General features: G+C 35.5%; 1 protein-coding gene across 26 annotated transcripts in view; it reads left to right on the forward strand.

Moving 5' to 3' along the window:
• LOC100160310 (titin) overlaps positions 1 to 16,881 on the forward strand; it is a 159,967-nt gene that overhangs the window by 59,491 nt on the left and 83,595 nt on the right. For 12 of the 26 annotated variants that reach the window (XM_029487044.1, XM_029487057.1, XM_029487050.1 and 9 more), the window contains 11 exons: positions 532 to 3,293; positions 3,480 to 9,168; positions 9,407 to 9,709; positions 9,781 to 10,080; positions 10,142 to 10,441; positions 10,503 to 10,802; positions 10,905 to 11,204; positions 12,939 to 13,238; positions 14,108 to 14,428; positions 14,530 to 14,877; positions 15,162 to 15,236. In XM_029487044.1, the coding sequence (XP_029342904.1) occupies positions 532 to 3,293; positions 3,480 to 9,168; positions 9,407 to 9,709; positions 9,781 to 10,080; positions 10,142 to 10,441; positions 10,503 to 10,802; positions 10,905 to 11,204; positions 12,939 to 13,238; positions 14,108 to 14,428; positions 14,530 to 14,877; positions 15,162 to 15,236 (10,998 nt within the window). Of the gene's footprint in view, positions 1 to 531; positions 3,294 to 3,321; positions 9,169 to 9,406; positions 9,710 to 9,780; positions 10,081 to 10,141; positions 10,442 to 10,502; positions 10,803 to 10,904; positions 11,205 to 12,938; positions 13,239 to 14,107; positions 14,429 to 14,529; positions 14,878 to 15,161; positions 15,237 to 16,881 lie in introns of all 26 variants that reach the window. The other 14 variants (XM_029487048.1, XM_029487049.1, XM_029487039.1 and 11 more) reach the window with 13 other exon arrangements.

Here is a 16,881-nt window from a genome sequence, read left to right on the forward strand (position 1 = left end):
CAAAAGCAACCCATTACCAAAAGAATCAGTTGAAGAGGTAACTCTTAAACCCGTTTAAGAAACCAGTTGTAGAAGACACCTCGGTTACTGAAGAGTCTGCAGGGACTGACACAACTGAAATAGTTGAAACAGTCGTTGAGAAAGGAGGTAAACGACGAGTCAGGAAAACTAAAACTGTCGTGAAGGGTGAAGTTCAAGAATCTGATGAAATCATTGAAGAACAGAAACCTACAATTGAGGAAGGCGAGGAGACACCAGATGAAGAACAGAAACCTACAATTAAGGACGTAGACGTTACACCAGTTGAAGAGGTTTCAATCGAACAGCAAAGAAAACCATCTGTACCATGGCGCGAAGAAACGGTAACACTTAAGAAAACAAAAACCCAAAAGCAACCATTACCAAAAGAATCAGTTGAAGAGGTAACTCTTAAACCGTTTAAGAAACCAGTTGTAGAAGAAACCGCGGTTACTGAAGAGACTCCAGAGACCGACACAACTGAAATAGTTGAAACAGTCGTCGAGAAAGTTGGTAAACGACGAGTCAGGAAAACTAAAACCAACGTAAAGGGCGAAGTTCAAGAAAACGATGAAATCATTGAAGAACAGAAACCTACAACTAAGGAAGTCGAGGATACACCAGTTGAAGAGATCCCAACTGAAGAGTCTCCAGAGACCGACACAACTGAAATAGTCGAAACAGTCGTCGAGAAAGTTGGTAAACGACGAGTCAGGAAAACTAAAACCGTCCTAAAGGGCGAAGTTCAAGAAAACGATGAAATCATTGAAGAAACGAAACCTACAATAGAGGAAGTCGAGGATACACCGGTTGAAGTGATCCCAACTGAACAGGAAAGAAAACCATCTGTACCATGGCGCGAAGAAACGGTAACACTGAAGAAAACAAAAACACAGAAGCAACCATTACCAAAAGAATCAGTTGAAGAGGTAACTCTTAAACCGTTTAAGAAACCAGTTGTAGAAGAAACCGCGGTTACTGAAGAGTCTCCTGAGACCGACACAACTGAAATAGTTGAAACAATCGTAGAGAAGGGTGGTAAACGACGAGTCAGGAAAACTAAAACTGTCGTAAAGGGCGAAGTTCAAGAATCTGATGAAATCATTGAAGAACAGAAACCTACAATTGAGGAAGTCGAGGATACACCAGTTGAAGAGATCTCAACTGAACAGGAAAGAAAACCATCTGTACCATGGCGCGAAGAAACGGTAACACTGAAGAAAACAAAAACACAAAAGCAACCATTACCAAAAGAATCAGTTGAAGAGGTAACTCTTAAACCGTTTAAGAAACCAGTTGTAGAAGAAACCGCGGTTACTGAAGAGTCTCCCGAGACCGACACAACTGAAATAGTTGAAACAGTCGTCGAGAAAGTTGGTAAACGACGAGTCAGGAAAACTAAAACCGACGTGAAGGGTGAAGTTCAAGAATCTGATGAAATCATTGAAGAAACGAAACCTACAATTGAAGAAGTCGAGGATACACCAGTTGAAGGGATCCCAACTGAACAGGAAAGAAAACCAACTGTACCATGGCGCGAAGAAACGGTAACACTGAAGAAAACAAAAACACAAAAACAACAATTACCAAAAGAATTAGTTGAAGAGGTAACTCTTAAACCGTTTAAGAAACCAGTTGTAGAAGAAACCGCGGTTACTGAAGAGTCTCCTGAGACCGACACAACTGAAATAGTTGAAACAATCGTAGAGAAGGGTGGTAAACGACGAGTCAGGAAAACTAAAACTGTCGTAAAGGGCGAAGTTCAAGAATCTGATGAAATCATTGAAGAACAGAAACCTACAATTGAGGAAGTCGAGGATACACCAGTTGAAGAGATCTCAACTGAACAGGAAAGAAAACCATCTGTACCATGGCGCGAAGAAACGGTAACACTGAAGAAAACAAAAACACAGAAGCAACCATTACCAAAAGAATCAGTTGAAGAGGTAACTCTTAAACCGTTTAAGAAACCAGTTGTAGAAGAAACCGCGGTTACTGAAGAGTCTCCTGAGACCGACACAACTGAAATAGTTGAAACAATCGTAGAGAAGGGTGGTAAACGACGAGTCAGGAAAACTAAAACTGTCGTAAAGGGCGAAGTTCAAGAATCTGATGAAATCATTGAAGAACAGAAACCTACAATTGAGGAAGTCGAGGATACACCAGTTGAAGAGATCTCAACTGAACAGGAAAGAAAACCATCTGTACCATGGCGCGAAGAAACGGTAACACTGAAGAAAACAAAAACACAGAAGCAACCATTACCAAAAGAATCAGTTGAAGAGGTAACTCTTAAACCGTTTAAGAAACCAGTTGTAGAAGAAACCGCGGTTACTGAAGAGTCTCCAGAGACCGACACAACTGAAATAGTTGAAACAGTCGTCGAGAAAGTTGGTAAACGACGAGTCAGGAAAACTAAAACCGACGTCAAAGGTGAAGTTCAAGAATCTGATGAAATCATTGAAGAACAGAAACCTACAATTGAGGAAGTCGAGGAGACACAATATGAAGAACGGAAACCTACAATTAAGGAGGTAGACGTTACACCAGTTGAAGAGGTTTCAATCGAACAGCAAAGAAAACCATCTGTACCATGGCGCGAAGAAACGGTTACACTGAAGAAAACAAAAACACAAAAACAACAATTACCAAAAGAATCAGTTGAAGAGGTAACTCTTAAACCGTTTAAGAAACCAGTTGTAGAAGACACTCCTGTTACTGAAGAGTCTCCTGAGACCGACACAACTGAAATAGTTGAAACAGTCGTAGAGAAAGGTGGTCAACGACGAGTCAGGAAAACTAAAACCGACATGAAGGGTGAAGTTCAAGAATCTGATGAAATCATTGAAGAACAGAAACCTACAACTAAGGAAGTCGAGGATACACCAGTTGAAGAGATCCCAACTGAAGAGTCTCCAGAGACCGACACAACTGAAATAGTCGAAACAGTCGTCGAGAAAGTTGGTAAACGACGAGTCAGGAAAACTAAAACCGTCCTAAAGGGCGAAGTTCAAGAAAACGATGAAATCATTGAAGAAACGAAACCTACAATAGAGGAAGTCGAGGATACACCGGTTGAAGTGATCCCAACTGAACAGGAAAGAAAACCATCTGTACCATGGCGCGAAGAAACGGTAACACTGAAGAAAACAAAAACACAAAAGCAACCATTACCAAAAGAATCAGTTGAAGAGGTAACTCTTAAACCGTTTAAGAAACCAGTTGTAGAAGAAACTGCGGTTACTGAAGAGTCTCCAGAGACCGACACTACTGAAATAGTCGAAACTGTCGTCGAGAAAGTTGGTAAACGACGAGTCAGGAAAACTAAAACCGACGTGAAGGGTGAAGTTCAAGAATCTGATGAAATCATTGAAGAACAGAAACCTACAACTAAGGAAGTCGAGGATACACCAGTTGAAGAGATCCCAACTGAAGAGTCTCCAGAGACCGACACAACTGAAATAGTCGAAACAGTCGTCGAGAAAGTTGGTAAACGACGAGTCAGGAAAACTAAAACCGTCCTAAAGGGCGAAGTTCAAGAAAACGATGAAATCATTGAAGAAACGAAACCTACAATAGAGGAAGTCGAGGATACACCGGTTGAAGTGATCCCAACTGAACAGGAAAGAAAACCATCTGTACCATGGCGCGAAGAAACGGTAACACTGAAGAAAACAAAAACACAAAAGCAACCATTACCAAAAGAATCAGTTGAAGAGGTAACTCTTAAACCGTTTAAGAAACCAGTTGTAGAAGACACCCCTGTTACTGAAGAGTCTCCAGAGACCGACGCTACTGAAATAGTGGAAACAGTCGTTGACAAAGTTGGTAAACGACGAGTCAGGAAAACTAAAACCGACGTGAAGGGTGAAGTTCAAGAATCTGATGAAATCATTGAAGAACAGAAACCTACAACTAAGGAAGTCGAGGATACACCAGTTGAAGAGATCCCAACTGAAGAGTCTCCAGAGACCGACACAACTGAAATAGTCGAAACAGTCGTCGAGAAAGTTGGTAAACGACGATTCAGGAAAACTAAAACTGTCCTAAAGGGCGAAGTTCAAGAAAACGATGAAATCATTGAAGAAACGAAACCTACAATAGAGGAAGTCGAGGATACACCGGTTGAAGTGATCCCAACTGAACAGGAAAGAAAACCATCTGTACCATGGCGCGAAGAAACGGTAACACTGAAGAAAACAAAAACACAAAAGCAACCATTACCAAAAGAATCAGTTGAAGAGGTAACTCTTAAACCGTTTAATAAACCAGTTGTAGAAGAAACTGCGGTTACTGAAGAGTCACCAGAGACCGACACTACTGAAATAGTCGAAACAGTCGTCGAGAAAGTTGGTAAACGACGAGTCAGGAAAACTAAAACCGACGTGAAGGGTGAAGTTCAAGAATCTGATGAAATCATTGAAGAACAGAAACCTACAACTAAGGAAGTCGAGGATACACCAGTTGAAGAGATCCCAACTGAAGAGTCTCCAGAGACCGACACAACTGAAATAGTCGAAACAGTCGTCGAGAAAGTTGGTAAACGACGAGTCAGGAAAACTAAAACCGTCCTAAAGGGCGAAGTTCAAGAAAACGATGAAATCATTGAAGAAACGAAACCTACAATAGAGGAAGTCGAGGATACACCGGTTGAAGTGATCCCAACTGAACAGGAAAGAAAACCATCTGTACCATGGCGCGAAGAAACGGTAACACTGAAGAAAACAAAAACACAAAAGCAACCATTACCAAAAGAATCAGTTGAAGAGGTAACTCTTAAACCGTTTAAGAAACCAGTTGTAGAAGAAACTGCGGTTACTGAAGAGTCTCCAGAGACCGACACTACTGAAATAGTCGAAACAGTCGTCGAGAAAGTTGGTAAACGACGAGTCAGGAAAACTAAAACCGACGTGAAGGGTGAAGTTCAAGAATCTGATGAAATCATTGAAGAACAGAAACCTACAATTGAGGAAGTCGAGGATACACCAGTTGAAGAGATCCCAACTGAACAGGAAAGAAAACCATCTGTACCATGGCGCGAAGAAACGGTAACACTGAAGAAAACAAAAACACAAAAGCAACCATTACCAAAAGAATCAGTTGAAGAGGTAACTCTTAAACCGTTTAATAAACCAGTTGTAGAAGAAACTGCGGTTACTGAAGAGTCACCAGAGACCGACACTACTGAAATAGTCGAAACAGTCGTCGAGAAAGTTGGTAAACGACGAGTCAGGAAAACTAAAACCGACGTGAAGGGTGAAGTTCAAGAATCTGATGAAATCATTGAAGAACAGAAACCTACAACTAAGGAAGTCGAGGATACACCAGTTGAAGAGATCCCAACTGAAGAGTCTCCAGAGACCGACACAACTGAAATAGTCGAAACAGTCGTCGAGAAAGTTGGTAAACGACGAGTCAGGAAAACTAAAACCGTCCTAAAGGGCGAAGTTCAAGAAAACGATGAAATCATTGAAGAAACGAAACCTACAATAGAGGAAGTCGAGGATACACCGGTTGAAGTGATCCCAACTGAACAGGAAAGAAAACCATCTGTACCATGGCGCGAAGAAACGGTAACACTGAAGAAAACAAAAACACAAAAGCAACCATTACCAAAAGAATCAGTTGAAGAGGTAACTCTTAAACCGTTTAAGAAACCAGTTGTAGAAGAAACTGCGGTTACTGAAGAGTCTCCAGAGACCGACACTACTGAAATAGTCGAAACAGTCGTCGAGAAAGTTGGTAAACGACGAGTCAGGAAAACTAAAACCGACGTGAAGGGTGAAGTTCAAGAATCTGATGAAATCATTGAAGAACAGAAACCTACAATTGAGGAAGTCGAGGATACACCAGTTGAAGAGATCCCAACTGAACAGGAAAGAAAACCATCTGTACCATGGCGCGAAGAAACGGTAACACTGAAGAAAACAAAAACACAAAAGCAACCATTACCAAAAGAATCAGTTGAAGAGGTAACTCTTAAACCATTAAAAAAGCCTGTGGCAGAGGATATTCCAGTTATTCAAGAAGTGGCAGATATTCAGAAAATAGGTAGTGGGATTAATGTTGTTAATAATGTTGTGGAGGTAGATACTGTGTTTAAGGAAGCTGATGTTCCTGCTGTTGACGATCAACCTATTATTAAAATCCGGTTTTTAAAGCATGATGATTTGTTAAAGGAAGATGTTGCTAAAAAGCCTAATGCAATTGTTTGTGCTCAAAAAGTCATATCAGTTCCTAAAGAAAAAAACAAGAAGAATAAAAAACATGTTCAATTGAATGAGGATATGAATCAAGAAAAAGAATTTTCTCCTGACGATGAAGTTAGTGCCCTGAACGATGAGGAGGTTGAAGTACCTTCTCCGAAAATACTAGACTCAAAGGATCTCAAAGGAATTATGAAACCGAGGGATGAGATTGTGTCTGTTCCTGATGTTGTTCTTAAAGATGAAGAGGAATCTATAGATACTTTAGCAAAGCCTAAAAATTTAACTGAACAGAAAGTTCCAATCAAACTTCTGGGTGAAAAGTTGGAACTTCCATGGAGAAAAGGACGTAAAGATATCGATAATGACGTTACTGATATTGATATTATTGATAACACTGAAAGTCATGTTCCTAAAAAAGAATTGATGAATGTTGTTGAGTTAATTTCACAACAGCCAAAATCATTGGAAGTTAATAAACCGTTATTTGGTACAGTTCAACTTAAAAAGTCTTCAACCAAAAAAATTAACGAAATTGAACCATTGGCTGTTCCTAAAGTTCTACTAAAATCTCATATTTATAGAATCGATTTAAATACTAATGAGCATTTCCCTTCTACTTCATTATTAGAACCTATTTATGTAGACAACGGAGTTCTGTCCAGAAATTACGCCGAGGCTATGAAAATAAAGAAAACCAAACCTAAGGTATTATCACTTCCCGATCTAGAACCTGTTGTTCTTGAGAAGTTTGAACCAACCGATTTTCATTATGATAAAAAGGAAACACCTGAGAGAAAACCTTCTTTAACAAAACAATCAGTTGATAAAAAAATTCCAGACGAAGAAACCCCGAAAAAGTTAATAATTGGAAAAGGAAAAATACCTATTCAGGATGACGATCAAGAAAAAGTTATATTAAAAAAAGTTCCCCAAAAACCAGTGGAAGAAAAACTGGAAATGCCAAAGCCAATTAAAAAACCACATTTTAAACCTGAACCAGATTCAAAACCATCCGAAGACATAGATTTTACACTAGAACCATTTAAACCTATAACTGTGGGCACAAGTCCTGAAGTGTCTGAGCCAATACCGTTTGGTAATGAAAGTTTCCCTGACGTAGAATTACCAGTTAAAAAACCTAAATATATCCGAAAAAAAATAAAGAAAGAAGAAGAGCCTATTCCTGATAACAAAATATTACCTGGAACACCGAGGCCTGTACCATTGGATGAAGAAAAAGATATTAATCTCAAGTATAAACAGGGGAAACCAGAACCAGAATTACCTGACGAAATAAAATTAAAACCATTTTTATTAGAAAAACCAATTGACGTTAAAGAACCGGATGACCTCAATTTAGGTAAACCTGATGTATTTGATTATCCTAGAGAAGAAGAACAACTGAAACCTCGAGATTATAAGTTTAAACCAGAGAAAAAAAAGAAAAGGCCTTCGAAAACTGTTGATATTGATAAACCAATTGATGACAATAATGACAGTGAAATCGAGCCATTGCCAATTTCTAAAGAAAGTCCTGTACTTGAAGAAATGGTTACCATTGATGTAAAGCCAACTAAAGTTGTAGCTGTTGCGTTAGACAATAAACCATTGTTAGCAACTATCAAACTCAAGAAAGCTCCTACTAAGTCGAAGGTCGATGTTGACCATGTACAAATCCCCAAAGTACTATTGAAGTCTCATATAAATAATATTGAATTTAATACACATGAACATTTTCCTACTACTTCATTATTAGAACCTATTTATGTAGACAACGGAGTTCTGTCTAGAAATTACGCTGAGGCTATGAAAATAAAGAAAACTAAACCTAAGAAATTAATACTTCCTGAACTAGAACCTGTAGTTCTAGAGAAGTTTGAACCAACTGATTTTCATTATGACAAAAAGGAAGCACCTGAGAGAAAACCATCTTTGACAAAACAGTCAGTTGATAAAAAAATTCCAGACGAAGAAACCCCGAAAAAGTTAATAATTGGAAAAGGAAAAATACCTATTCAGAATGATGATCAAGAAAAAGTTGTATTAAAAAAAGTTCCCCAAAAACCAGTGGAAGAAAAACTGGAAATGCCAAAGCCAATTAAAAAACCACATTTTAAACCTGAACCAGATTCAAAACCATCCGAAGACATAGATTTTACACTAGAACCATTCAAACCTATAACAGTGGGCATAAGTCCTGAAGTATCTGAGCCAATTCCGTTTGGTAATGAAAGTTTCCCTGACGTAGAATCACCAGTTAAAAAACCTAAATATATCAGAAAAAAAATAAAGAAAGAAGAAGAACCTATTCCTGATAACAAAATATTACCTGGAACACCGAGGCCTGTACCAATGGATGAAGAAAAAGATATTAATCTCAAGTATAAACAAGGGATACCGGAACCAGAAATACCTGAAGAAATTAAATTGAAACCTATTCCCATAAAAAAACCTTTAGACAATAAGGAGACTGATGATGATGAATTAGGAAAGCCTAAGCCTTTTCCTAGTGATTTTCCTAAAATTGACATACATTCTAAGTCCAAAAAATCACCTTCACCGAAATCCATAAGCGTTGATAGCCCTTTGCAGGATTTAGAAATAGTGAGTATAAAAAGAAGTGAAGAGAAACCTGAAAATAAATCAATTGAGAGTGAAATTGTAGCACCCTATTTTATTGAAAAAGTGCAACCATTAGTAGCGGAACACGAAAAGCCTACTGCTTTTACGTGCTCTGTGGGGGGAATCCCTACACCTGAAGTTAAATGGTACCGAGACGATCGTGAACTACAAACAACTGATGTTTATGAAATAATTGTATACGAGAATACATCTACTTTGAGGATTTCTAAACCTACAGAGGAACAGGCGGGCGTTTATGTTTGCCAAGCTACAAACTCAGCTGGAATTTCAACTTGTACTGCACTTCTGGTGGTGTTAGGTAGAATTAGAGTGTCAGTGATGTCTCTGAGTGGCTTAACAATTTTTTGTGTGATGTTTATCTAAATTTGTACATAAAATGTGATTTATTTTTTAAATATATATAATGAGCGCTAATTATTTTAATCGTTTTCCATATTATGGTTTGTTATGCTTATGAAACTGATTTAAAATTAATAGGTCATTAGTATAGATTTATTTCTATTTTAATTCGCTAATATATTTATAAAATATTTTAGATTCTGAAGAAATTGGCGAAGCTCCAACTTTTGTGGAACCGATTAAACCTAGGAAAGTCAAGGGGAAAAAGTCCATAGAATTGAGATGTATTGTGAAAGGAATTCCTATACCTGAAATTATTTGGTGTCGTGAAAATGAAGAAATAATTTCGGACGATGACGAATATAGAACTTCATTTGATTCTAAAACTGGTGAAGCTATATTAACATTAGTAAATCCTATTGAAGTAGACCGATCTACGTATCTAGCTAGAGCGGTGAATATTCACGGGAAATCTGAATGCATGGCACATATTACATTTGGTAATATATTATATCCAATATTGACTGAAACTCATTTTAAAATAAATTATTACATTTTTAATGTTTTTTAGAAAAAGAAGAATATGGAGAAGCGCCCAAGTTTGTGGAACGGTTGAAACCGAAAGTTGTGAAAGCTAATGAAACAACTGAACTCACATGCTTAGTCAAAGGTGTTCCATCGCCATCAGTTGTATGGTGCCGTGATGATGAAGAAATCATACCAGATGAAAGTCATATGCTAATTTACATTCCTGAAACAGGAGTGTCCAAACTTATTATAGTGCACCCTGATGATATTGATGAGTCAACGTATACAGTGAACGCAATTAATAAATTTGGAAGAGCTGAGTGTAGAGCAAATTTAATAGTTCGTAAGTAACGTTATATATAATATTATATTTATGCAGTTACTTACATTTAAAATTTAATTAGAAAAAGATGAACTTGGAGAGGCACCGACATTTGTACAACCAGTAAAACCGAAAATTGCCAAAGCAAATGAAATAACTGAACTTAAATGTTTCGTAAAAGGAACACCGAAACCGTTAGTAATTTGGTGCCGTGGCAACGATGAAATAATTCCCGATGAATGTCACTTGGTCACATACCACCAGGAAACCGGAGAATCGATCTTAACGATTTTGAACCCGACAGAAATCGATGAAACTATTTATACCGTGAATGCCGTGAATAAATACGGCCAAGCACAATGCCGGGCAAATCTAATTATACGTGAGTGCATTTTAAAATATGTTATAAATTCTATTCATTGTCTACATTTTCCTCCCATTAGAAAAAGATGAATCGGGTGAAGCACCAATATTCGTAGAACCGATAAAACCAAAAATCGCTAAAGCTAACCAGGCCACCGAGTTAAATTGTTTGGTTAGAGGAATACCTACACCTACTGTCGTTTGGTTTAGAGGCGATGTAGAAATAATTCCAGACACCACTCATTCAATAACGTTTATACCAGATACGGGTGAATCGAAACTGGTTATTTCAAAAGCCACAGAAGTTGATCAGAACACATACACTGTAAAGGCAACCAATAAATATGGCAGAGCTCAATGCCGGGCAAATGTAATTTTACGTAAGTAATAAAGTTAAACAATTATATTATATACTATAAAATGTAAAGTAGTGATTTTAATATTAATAAAAATACAATGGATTATGAATTCAATGTTTTTAGAAGAAGATGTTTTTGGTGTAGCCCCGAGCTTTGTTGAGCCTATAAAGCCTGTACTAGCAAAACCAGACCAAACAACTGTTTTACGGTGTTTGGTGACTGGTAATCCGATGCCAACTGTTGTTTGGTGTCGTGGAAAGGACGAAATTGTTTCGGATGAAATGCACACAATCCAGTTTATTTCAGAAACTGGAGAATCCACATTAACAATTGAAAAACCAACAACAGTCGATGAAGCGCGTTATTCGGTAGAAGCAATAAACAAATTTGGAAGAGCTATTTGCAGAGCTAATTTGGTTTTAGGTTAGTATTGTTATAATTAGGTATTTACCATTGTTTTTCAAATAATTATTTAAGTAAGTTTTAATACTAATAATTTAAATTGGCATGCTTTTGATTTTTTTTTTAAATTCCATATGGTGCGTATATCTATTAAATGTTTATCATTATCTCTTATCAGTATTAAAAATTATGAAATCTCTATTTTGGGTTTGAAAAATAATCATATTCATAATAAATAGTAAATAAATTAAATAAATTGAAATACTATATTATACTTCATTAATACTAGGGTTAGGATGTTTAGTAACTTTAAATAATCTGCATTTGCACCCCTAAAAGAATAAATATGTAAAAGTCATAAGCAACTCGTAAATTGAAAATTTAATACAAGACTCCTAATATATAGTTACAATCACAGTTGAAAAATATTGAAATTAGGTAGTAAATAATAAAGGTAATAATTAATAACAATAATAATTAATAATAATTTAGGTAGTCACAATTTTTTTTATAAGCATTTAAAGTTCAAATTTTGACAAAATAGTAGAAATCATGAAAATGTGCAAATTATTTTGAATTAGAAATTTATAAATATTATTCATTTTAAATCCAAGATTTAAAAACTTCAAGATTCCTCATAAGTTTGCCTATATTTATCAAAAAAAAAAAAATGTCTACATGAAAATCAAATTAAATTTTTATGAACTTTTGAAGTTCAAATTTTTACAATATCGGATATTCACTCGATTTCTCATGGAGTGATTTTCTTATTTAGTTGTAATTTAAAAACAAATAACCATTTATACTTAAAATTTACATCAAATGTTTATTTTATCATTTTATTTACTTAATAATATTCTCAAAATATTTTGACTCGTTTTGAGCTGTTTATGAATATATTCAATTTTTAAAATTGTTTTACTTTAAATGTTAATACAATTTTTTCGTTGGGTCAAAACACTTTAAAATGTAATACAAAGCTCTTCACATATTATTAAAAATATCAGTTTAAAAATATTAAAAATACATAGACAAGATTTTGATATTAATTTATTATAGTTCAAATGTTTACAAAATTTATGAAATTTAAAATTTAAATGATTCAAAAGGGTTTAAAATTTAAATTAAGGTTTTAATTATGTAGTTAATTCTGTAACTAAAAATGTAAAAAAAATGTAAAGAGTTTTTTTTATTTTTTATTAAATTATTATTCTTTTCGAATTCGAATTCGGATGAAATTACAAATTAAAACCAAGAAAAACGATTTTAGGTATTTTTTGGGAATTTGAAAATACTATTTGTGGGTACCTGATACTATTAAAGTATATTATTATATTTTATGTATACACAATGACGTTTTCAAATGCATTGTGTATATTTCTAATGTAAAATTAATTACTTTATAATAACAATAATGGCTGGGTACAACTTTTTTTTTTTATAATCAATTTTTTGGCTTTGTTTATTGCCACAGAAAAGTAAATTAACAGTAAAAAAAAAAAAAATTGTATTAAATCAAATGAACTCCTGACAAGATTTATAGCATATTATTCTACAAGATATGTTTTATCCGCCGTACTGTACCCAAAAATATATTTGTGATTCTTTGCAGAGGAAAAATATTTATTGTATTATGCTACTTTTTGTTTAATATATTATATATGAACTACTTTATTTTTTTCATTTACAATTTCCTGATGCTTTATATATATTCAGTCGCTATCAGAAGAATGTTTGATGATATTGTATTTACAGAAAAATATGACACTGGAATTGCTCCAGAATTTGTCATCCCGATCAAACCCAAAGCCGTCAAGCCAACCGAAACTGTAGAACTACGTTGCGTGGTTACTGGGACACCAATGCCAACCATCGTATGGTGTCGTGGTGACGAACAAATTGTGCCAGACGACAGTCATGTCGTATCTTATACACCGGAGACTGGCGAGTCCAAACTCACGATCTGTAATGCCACAGGATTGGACGTAAACGATTACACCGTGAAAGCAGTCAACGATTTCGGAGTGGCACAGTGCAGAGCCAATCTGATTATAGGTAATAATAATGCGATACCGTTATGTTTGACAATAGTCACTGATAGTGTCAATTATTTTATGAATGATTTGTATAGTGACGTTACTGTTGATTTTGTCTTACTGATAAGATAATGCACTTAGTTTTGGACCGGGCTTGCATTAATATCAGTTATAACATTTAGTAATGTAAAAAGGCTCCTTAACATTTTACTAAAATTACTCATTTTTAGATCTTGTGGTAGTTCCTAATGGTTATATAATGCTATGTTATATTTGTAATCAGAATGTTGAAGATAACCAATCATAAATTATATTATATTTTTCAATGATTTCCGGTCACCAAAAAGACCGGATGAAAATCATTAAGGAAAAATATTAACGGGTAGTCTCTGATAAAATATTAGATCTAGTTGATACTTTAAGTTTATGGGAGGGGAAGGTATAAAGTAAAAAGTTATCGGTACTTTAAAAAATAATTGGGTAAAACTAAAAGACCTATTTGAAAAAATTATAGTATTTTGACTAAGAAAGTACATTTTTATCATTATTTATAAGTACTGGTCATTTTCATTTTTTACATAATCTAACCTCAATTTGATTTTTTTGTTGTAAATCTAAAATGAATAAGCATAAAACCTTGAATTATTCCACATTTCCACATTCCACTATTTACTTTGAAATGTTCGGGCTGTTTATTTTAAGAAAATAAGTATCGAAAAAATGATGATGCCTTGTAATCATAATACAAATACATTTTTAATGTCAATGATTTCTTTTAAATTATAAAAAAAACCGTAACTGCTTATAATATATCTAAATCGATTAGTGTAAACGATTCATCTTCTTTTAAACAACATGTATTAATAATATATATTTTGTATCACACAGACGACGTCGTTCAAGAAATACCTATACCGTTAGAGGAGGCGCCATCTATAACTAAACCTTTGGAACCAGTAATAGCCAAAAAAGATTCGTGCGTGACGTTAGACGTGCATTTCAGAGGAACTCCCGAGTTAAAAGTACGTTGGTTCCACAACGGCAAAGATATAACCGATAAGAAAACGTTCATGCGCACTTTAACTATAACGGAGACCACGACTGTGATAATTATTAAGAAGATCACCAAGAAAACTACTGGACGTTATGAAGTTGTGGTCACTAATAATCGCGGAGAAGCGAAAACGTCCACTACAGTATTGATTGAAGGTAAAATAATTGAATAGTACTACTAATATTAGTATTTATACGTAAGCATTACAAAACTGTGTTTTTCAAAACATATTTTTCAAATGTTGCGTTCTCCTTAGACGAAGATGATGTAGAGGAGAGTATAGTACCAGAAGAGGCGGTTGTCGGGAAAGCGCCGTATTTCGAAACGGAATTGCAAACCGAAACAATATGGGAGGAGGAGGAGGAAGAAGAAGAAACCATAATACGCCTCGTCGTAAGAGTAAAGGGCACTCCGAAGCCCAAGATCCATTGGTACGAAAACGGAATGGAAATAACGCCCAGTGAAGAATTTGAAATTGAAGAACAGGACGAAGGAGTATCTGTGTTGATGGTCAAGAAAAGGCCAACGGAGAGCGTTAGGGAAATTACGTGTGAGGCCACGAACGAGTACGGGACGGCCACAACTAGGACTTTAATAATCCCAGGTAATTCCGGATATTTTTAAACACTTAGTTTTAGATAAGGCGTGTTCTTTGGACATGTGTGTACTCTTATATAAATAGTTTGTTTTGTTTTTCAGTTTCAACCGACGTTCTCTTCGCCATTTTTCCTATCGATTAATTTAATGTTAATTATTATCTTTCCCTCTCACACATACACACACCCATACAATATACTTAACCCACCATGAAGTGACGCCCTCCAAATGCTAATTTAACTTGATATTGTTTATAAAAAAAAATAATAATGACGTAACTGTGCTCTTTAGGTATTAAAGGGACGAAAGCCTACAGAAAGCCGTCGTGGGTGACCCAGATGGAAGAGTTGCGGGAACAATTACAAGGTAAATGCACCTCTGATAGTTTAGACGCTTGTTGTGTGTACAGTCCTGAAACCCGGCCCGATGAAAACGACGGAGACGATACGGTTGTCCGATACGGTACGTACTTTGCCGATTACGATGTCAACAGCGCGTTCTACTTGAGCCCCATACAAGAGCACAGTGAACCTACTTCATCGGACGGTGGTTCGGATCGGGTTCGGTCTCTGTCCTGCCAAGAGGTGTCGTCCTCTTCAGCGGCGGAGACAGAAGACCCGACCGGCCGCAGCCAGACTTATCCGAGGACGCATGCTGACGAATCGGTGGCCATGTATAACCGCCGCAAGTATGCTGGCCACCCGCTGGAGCCTCGTGAAATTGACCCGGAAATGTTCTTCCAGTTGCATACAGCTGATAGCCAAGATGAGCTCCAGGAGTTCCTGTTGCTGGAGAGCCAGTGCATGTCCACTGACGGTGGGCTGCACGCAGCGTTTGTTGACGAAAAACCGATAAAATAACTGAAACCCTTGATTTTTTTATAATATTATAATTACCAATCCGATTATTTTTGTTGTTGTCATCGCCGCGGAAACGGTTTGTATACTTGCCATAACGTGTGTGTTAGTTTATGTGAGCCAATTAACCAATTATAATATAATATACATTGTATTGCAAGGTTTCATTTTATCGACATTTTATGGCATTGATTTTCTTATTTATCGATGATCTAGAAAAATCAAGTAAAATGAATCGACGGCGTATGTCTGTAATAATTCTATATTAACCATAGTGAAAAGTTACGGAATCGTTGACTTTTTATATTTACCTATTTTGGAAACCGGACTAAACGAAACGCCTTAAATTTATCTGTTTGTGTTATTATATTTTGTGTGTTCTTATTTTATTTTGTTTGTAATTGTATGAAATAATATTAGTTTTATTGTTTGTGCCTGTGTTGTTTTTTTTAACCATTTTGTTTTGTATCCTGAACGAAATTTCAATGTTTTATTCAATTGATTCAACAATCAGAACTCTACTCCAAATAAATGCATGGGGTGTGTTCCCAACTTTAATCAATGAAGTCGGTTTTATATAGAAAAAAAATGAAGTGTAGACTTCATTACAATATTATTCACTTATGTGAAATAGTCAATATATTATTATATCATTAACTACTGGTACCTACATTCAATCTTTAATGATACCTATTCGGTAAAAATAGTATCTAGTCACAACCAAAACGTTTAAGTTAAAATGTTCAGGAATGTAAATATTCAGATGTAAAAAAAGGCTTATGTTAGAAATAAATTACTTTCCAATATTATTAAGTATTTTTAAAACATATTTACACTTTGATAACCAAAATCGATTTCAAGTATAGATTACATTAGAAAAAAACTCAAGATAAATATGAAATATTTTTAGAAATCAGGCAGTGGTAGGGTATCTACTGTGACAGTACAGTACATAATATGGCTATAATTATAATTTATATAAGGTTATATTATACTTATATAGGTAATAAGATAATGGCATTTTTAACGTTTGAATTTAGTCTAGATAACTATATTTGATAATATTTCGTTTTTAAGAGGATGCTACCCATGGATTTGTTGTCTCCGTCTTACAGACATACGACATAGCAAATGTTCGTTCACTAGTTCAATAG

The sequence above is a fragment of the Acyrthosiphon pisum genome, chromosome A1 (assembly GCF_005508785.2).
Source record: "Acyrthosiphon pisum isolate AL4f chromosome A1, pea_aphid_22Mar2018_4r6ur, whole genome shotgun sequence".
Classification (NCBI taxonomy): domain Eukaryota; kingdom Metazoa; phylum Arthropoda; class Insecta; order Hemiptera; family Aphididae; genus Acyrthosiphon; species Acyrthosiphon pisum.